Source organism: Coregonus clupeaformis, unplaced genomic scaffold (genome assembly GCF_020615455.1).
Source record: "Coregonus clupeaformis isolate EN_2021a unplaced genomic scaffold, ASM2061545v1 scaf2813, whole genome shotgun sequence".
Taxonomy (NCBI): domain Eukaryota; kingdom Metazoa; phylum Chordata; class Actinopteri; order Salmoniformes; family Salmonidae; genus Coregonus; species Coregonus clupeaformis.
Window position 1 is genome coordinate 7,362 of NW_025536267.1, and position 6,763 is coordinate 14,124.

The window sequence follows — 6,763 nt, forward strand, 5'->3', positions numbered from 1 at the left end:
CACTGCAGGATTTGAGTCCCTGGCGGCGTAGTGTGTTACTGATGGTAGGCTTTGTTACTTTGGTCCCAGCTCTCTGCAGATCATTCACTAGGTCCCCCCGTGTGGTTCTGGGATTTTTGCTCACCGTTCTTGTGATCATTTTGACCCCATGGGGTGAGATCTTGCGTGGAGCCCCAGATCTAGGGAGATTATCAGTGGTCTTGTATGTCTTCCATTTCCTAATAATTGCTCCCACAGTTGATTTCTTCAAACCAAGCTGCTTACCTATTGCAGATTCAGTCTTCCCAGCCTGGTGGAGGTCTACAATTTTGTTTCTGGTGTCCTTTGATAGCTCTTTGGTCTTTGCCATAGTGGAGTTTGGAATGTGACTGTTTCAGGTTGTGGACTGGTGTCTTTTATACTGATAACAAGTTCAAACGGGTGCCATTAATACAGGTAACGAGAGGAGGACAGAGGAGCCTCTTAAAGAAGAAGTTACAGGTCTGTGAGAGCCAGAAATCTTGCTTGTTTGTAGGTGACCAAATACTTATTTTCCACCATAATTTGCAAATAAATTCATTAAAAATCCTACAATGTGATTTTCTGGATTTTCTTTTTCTCAATTTGTCTGTCATAGTTGACGTGTACCTATGATGAAAATTACAGGCCTCTCTCATCTTTTTAAGTGGAAGAACTTGCACAATTGGTGGCTGACTACATACTTTTTTTCCCCACTGTATCTACTAGTTCTAATGTATCCATGACATTCACGATTTCCTTAAGAGCATGAGGGCGATAGTTTGTAGTGTGATTTCCATTACGGTCCATTGAGCTATTAAAACAGTATTATAATCTCCCACCATAATAATAGAGTCTTGTATTGCTTGCAGGGTTGATCATGTATTATATATATTGTCAAAGAAGTGTGGATCATCATTATTTGGTCCGTAAAGGTTAATGAGCCATATCTGTTTATGGTCCAATAACATATTTAAAATAATACATCTACCTTGCGGATCTGTTTGGACAATTTGCACATTTGAATCGAAATTACTGTTAATTAATATCATCACCCCTTTTGAGTTTCTTTGCCCATGGGAGAAGTATATCTCGACCCCCCCATTCCTTTTTCCACACAACTTCATCTAGAATTGTTGAATGAGTTTCCTGTAAACAATAGATGTTATATTCCTTCTCTTTGAGCCATGTAAATATTGTTCTTCTATTGTTATTATCTGCTAAGCCATTACAATTATAACTGGCTATACTTCTTTCACCACATACCATAATGAGATACAAGTTTCAAATATATTACTTGATATTACTTGTTAGATATACTGCACTGTCGGAGCTAGAAACACAAGCATTTCGCTAAACCCGATATAACATCTGCTAAACACGTGTATGTGACCAAAATATGTTGATTTGATTTGGGTGGTCATTAAATGTTGTTACCAGGTCATGGTGTGCATTTTCATGGTGACTGTATATCACCTTCTGCTCTCTGCTCAGCTTCACTGAGGGACTGGTCTGCTGACAGGATGGCCTGACCAATGCTGGCCTTCCTTTCCAAGTACTCCTTCAGTACCTCTTCAGCCTGGAACCACCACACATAATGTTTAACTTTCAACATCACATCAGTACATTCATACCTCCTTTGAACAGCATCCACAAAACATGATAATTGCATACTATCCTAAAATAGCTGAAGCACCACCTCAACAACGTACCTTTACACCCCCGCCTTTCTCAGATCTGTATTCGCTGGTGGCCAGTTTCAGGTTGTTGCAGTACTCTTTGTATCCTCCAGAGGTCATGTAGGATCCATCCCTTATTTGCTCCTCCAGAGGGGCAAAGATGCGTTTGATTTTGGACTCGCATGCCTTCTGGGACTCCTTGTAGTTCCTCTCACAGATCTTCTCGTACTGCTCCTGAAGCACTTTCTATAGAAAGGATAAGGCTGGTTCAGAATGTACCAGAACAAACCAGAATGTCTTGGTTCAGTTGAGGTAATAAATGGTGAGAAATCTGTCGATGTTCCCCTGGAGCAAGGCACTTAACCCTAATCACTCTGGATAAGTGAGTCTGCTGAATGACTAAAATGTACATGTAAGTGTAACATGAAGGGATAGCTCACCCAAATGACAAAGTATCCTCCTCTTGTTAAATACATGCATCACTGAATTGAATATTGACTCATTGAATATGGAATCTACACTCCCATACCATGAGCTCCAACTGATACTTCTGGTCCTCGTCTTTAAAGGAGCTGTTGATGAATATGGCCACAGCCTCCTTCTCCATGACAGCATGCACTTCAGACAGCTCCTCTTGGGTCTCTGTGGGGTAGGCCACCCAGCCAGCCATGCCTCTCTGGTAGTGGGCCCTGGCCCTCTCGATGGCACTGGAGTTCTCAATCTGGGCCAGCGCCAACACAGCGTTGTCCAGGCAGGGGATCTGCCCGCTCCGGATGGCAGACACATAAGTCTCTGCCAGGTTCCCCAGCACTGCAGGAGAGGGCAGGGAATCAGCATATCTGGTAGTTGTGGTAATGATGGTGGTAGTATTGTAGTGGTGCTTGTATAGATGTAATGTAAGTAGTAGAATTAATAGTAATTTAAGTACTAATGGTGTTGTTAGTTGTTCTGGTCAAGGTGGTTGTAGTCGTAGTAGTAGTAGTAAAAATAGAGGAAGTAGTATAGTAGCAGCAGTAGTGTAGTTCTATTATTAAACATCATTACCTACTTTCATAAGTGCTTTCCATCCTCAATATCAGTGTTTGAATACTCACGTCTGCCGGTAACTTTCAGGCCCTGTTTCAGGGTCTTGGTCTTGGCCTCCTTGAAGACGTGGTCACAGAACTCCTTGGCTTGCTCCACAAAGGAGGGCTCCAGGTCAGCATCGGTCAGCTCCTCCATACGTCTCATTTTGTTTCCGTTGGCTGGCCTCTCAAACACAAAGCACCAGCGAGGAGAGAAATAGTTCCGCAGGCAGCTACGAGGCAGGTTGTATACCTGATCGTTCTTACTATGACCTTTGTAAATGAAAGGGAAAGTAAATCAATCATTAATTAACAAATAAAATATGATTAACCATAAATTCAATCTAACCATGGTTTAGATTAAGAGATTAAGTTAGCCGCGCTAGCTGGTGTTCCCTTCACCTGTTTTCAGTTTAAGAGCGTTCTCCAGGTACTCATTGGCTGTGATGGGTTTTCCATCAACCTCCAGGGTCAGGGTGAAATCTCTGACTGTCCACACAAAGGAAGGAAAGTAACGCAGGTACTCTGAAGATTCCTCCCCGTCTCGCTGGTTGGACTTCACCTTGATGTGCTCTGTCATTTCTGTCACATAGCTGTGGGGGGGTGTTGAGGACTAAATGAACCCAGACATACAACACTACGCAGTAAACTGGTGTCTGGTTCAAAGACTAAGACAGGATTGATCCTTACTCTGATTGTGTTTTATAGATTTCCTCGAACCAAATTAGACTACATCAATCTATATTTCTTTATAGGCCTGCTGAAAGATACTGTAGTTTCTCCAGGGCGTTGTTGTCGATGGTTCCCAGGCTGTTGTACACCAGAGTACTGCTGAGCAGGACAGCCAGGGAAAAGATCCAGTTGTCATTCTTCTCATCACCCTGCAGACACAACAGAAGGAACACCTTGGTACTCTGTTCATACTAGAGTGGATTGGAATAAAGTCAGTAACGAAATGCCTACTCCATATGCCGTTTTATGGGCTCCCTACCTAAATAAAGGTTGAAGCTAGAATCCTTAATTGAAACATTAACAAAGCTTACACCCTGCCTCAGTTTTGGTTAAAATAATTATTTAAAAAGCAGAGGGATGGGCCTGGAGAAATGTAATGACTCAAATTCATAGACTGAGCTATGGATGCAATGACTTACCATCCGTGATATCATAATTGTAGTGTTAACCATGATGTTATACAGTGTTTATATACATTTACAAACATTGGAGTAAAACAAGCTTATATTTTGGGTTCTGATGGGGGTACGACAGTTGAACTAAGCTCATGAGGCATTATTTATAAGTTATATTCTTTAGAATCAATGGGTATATATCATTAATTTATAAGTCAGACATGATATACAGTTGATGACATCAGCCATCAGTACTAGACACAGTCCACTGAGATAACATGGGACTTTACCCATAGCAATGCTATCTGTCATCTAAACAATCTGAGCCATAAAAGGTTTTTGACAGAGAGTGAACTTTGACCTCCCACCTTCTCCACATCCCCCAGCCCCTCTGTATCCAGCAGCACCAGGGTGTGGTCTCTTTTTCAGGATGAGGCACACACCACATCCAGATGCCCTTAGTTTTGGACTGGATGGTGGCTCCAAGGGCAAAACCTTGAGGACAGAGGATAAAAACTGTTCTTAGGACATTAAAATAAGGAATCTGTAAAGAGGCAGCTGGATGTAAATTGTTTACTCAAGGCAGCTGGTTTTCAGATGAACCTTTTTGTCTAGTTATACTGTATATCATACTAACAGACTGAAAGTGAAACTAGCAGCCAGTGCAATAACACAATGTGTCACAGGTCATATAGGTTGTGTTTACGGCACCATTTATCTACAGAACCCACCTAGAACAAATGTGGTCGGAACAAATTTTTTTTATGTTTGCTCTGCTGTCTGGTTGTACTTTATGGTGTAAAACTGAAAGAAAAACTAACTGTAGTTTCCAGAATGCAATAACAGGATGTGAGAGAAATAACCGTCAAAGCATAATGTGGTCAGAACAAGATAAATCTGTACTTTGGTGCAGCATATCTGTCTCTCTAACCCAGAATGTCAAATGCAGTACATATAGACATGCTGTACATAAGTTAACACTTTCTGTTTCAAATTGCGATTACCCTATCTTTATGATAAATCATTATCTTATACATAATCATTCCTTAACCATATAACAGTTTTGCGGACATGCGTATTGTTATGTACACTGAACAAAAATACATGCAACAATTTCAAAGACTTGACTGAGTTCCAGTTCAAATAAGGAATTCAGTCAATTGAAATAAATTCATTATGCCCTAATCTATGGATTTCATATGCATCTGTTGGTCACAGATACCTTCAACAACAAAAAAGTAGGGGCGTGGATCAGAAAACCAGTCAGTATCTGGTGTGACCACCATTTGCCTCATGCAGCGTGACACATCTCCTTCGCATAGAGTTGATCAGGCTGTTGATTGTGGCCTGTGGAATGTTGTCCCACTCCTCTTCAATGGCAGTGCGAAGTTGCTGGATATTGGCGGGAACTGTAAAACGCTGTCGTACACGTCAATCCAGAGCATCCCAAAAATGCTCAATGAGTGACATGTCTGAAGAGTATGAAGGCCATGGAAGAACTGGGACATTCTCAGCTTCCAGGAATTGTGTACAGATCCTTGCGACATGGGGCTGTGCACTATCATGCTGAAACATGAGGTGATGGCAGCAGATGAATGGCACAGCAGTGGACCTCAGGATCTCATCACTGTATCTCTGTGCATTAAAATTGCCATAGATAAAATGAAATAGTGTTCGCTGTCAGTAGTTTATGCCTGCCCATACAATAACCCCATCGAAGGTGAGCATTTGCCCACTGAAGTCGGTTAAGACGCCGAACTGCAGTCAGGTCAAGACCATGGTGAGGACGACGAGCACACAGATGAGCTTCCTTGAGAGGGTTTCTCACAGTTTGTGCAGAAATTCTTCGGTTGGGCAAACCCACAGATTCATCTGCTGTCCGGATGGCTGGTCTCAGATGATCCTGCAAGTGAAGAAGCCGGATATGGAGGTCCTGGCCTGGTATGGTTATGCGTGGTCTGCGGTTGTGATATCGGTTGGACGTACTGCCAAAACGACGTTGGAGGCAGCTTATGGTAGAGAAGTGAACATTCAATTCTCTGGCAACAGCTCTGGTGGACATTCCTGTAGTCAGCATGCCAATTGCACACTCCATCAAAACTTGAGACATCTGTGGCATTGTGTTGTGTGACAAAACTGCACATTTTAGAGTGGCCTTTTATTGTCCCCTGCACAAGGTGCACCGGTGTAATGATGATATGGTTGAATCAGCTTCTTGATATGCCACACCTGTCAGGTGGATGGATTATCTTGGCAAAGGAGGAATGCTCACTAACAAGGGATGTAAGGAAATTTGTGCACAAAATGTCAGAGAAATACACTTTTTGTTCGTATGGAAATTTCTGGGATCTTTTATTTAGGCTCATGAAACATGGGACCAACACTTTACATGTTGTGTTTATATCTTTGTTTGGACTTTGGTCGAACCATACATAAAAAAATGCTTTAGTGGATGTGCTCACCTTTCCTCTCCCCAGCCAGCTTGTTCATGAGGTAGGACTTGCCGGTGCGGTACAGCCCGACCACCGCCACCACTACCACATGCTGGTCAATCTGGTCCAGGATGTCCAGTGCACTGCGGACCACACGCAGCTTCCCATCACTGTCGTTCTCAATCAGACATACTGGTTCCTTCATGGATACTGTCTGGCCTGCCATGATGTTGTCCTATAGAAACCCTTGCAAGGACATGCATAATAACTTTTGGTTGAGTAGGGCACTGTGTGTGTATGTGTGTGTGTCATAAAAGTCCCTCAACTTTTTTATTGCAATTAAATGTAAAGCGATAAAGGCGCCACAGGGGCTGGTGATATGGAGTGAATCAAGGCTTATCATAACAGATTGGGTTGACAATGACACAAAATAATTAATTCATCTTAAAAATACACATATTTTA

At 42.3% G+C, this 6,763-nt stretch overlaps 1 protein-coding gene across 1 annotated transcript; it reads right to left on the minus strand.

The window, feature by feature from the left end:
• Positions 1 to 1,441: 1,441 nt before the first annotated feature.
• LOC123489182 (guanylate-binding protein 1-like) lies at positions 1,442 to 6,525 on the minus strand. The gene is given in 9 exon segments (XM_045219835.1): positions 1,442 to 1,576; positions 1,710 to 1,922; positions 2,206 to 2,486; positions 2,771 to 3,013; positions 3,143 to 3,333; positions 3,512 to 3,621; positions 4,236 to 4,294; positions 4,297 to 4,362; positions 6,330 to 6,525. Coding segments are annotated over 9 exon segments (1,482 nt in total). The 3' UTR covers positions 1,442 to 1,453.
• Positions 6,526 to 6,763: the final 238 nt, after the last annotated feature.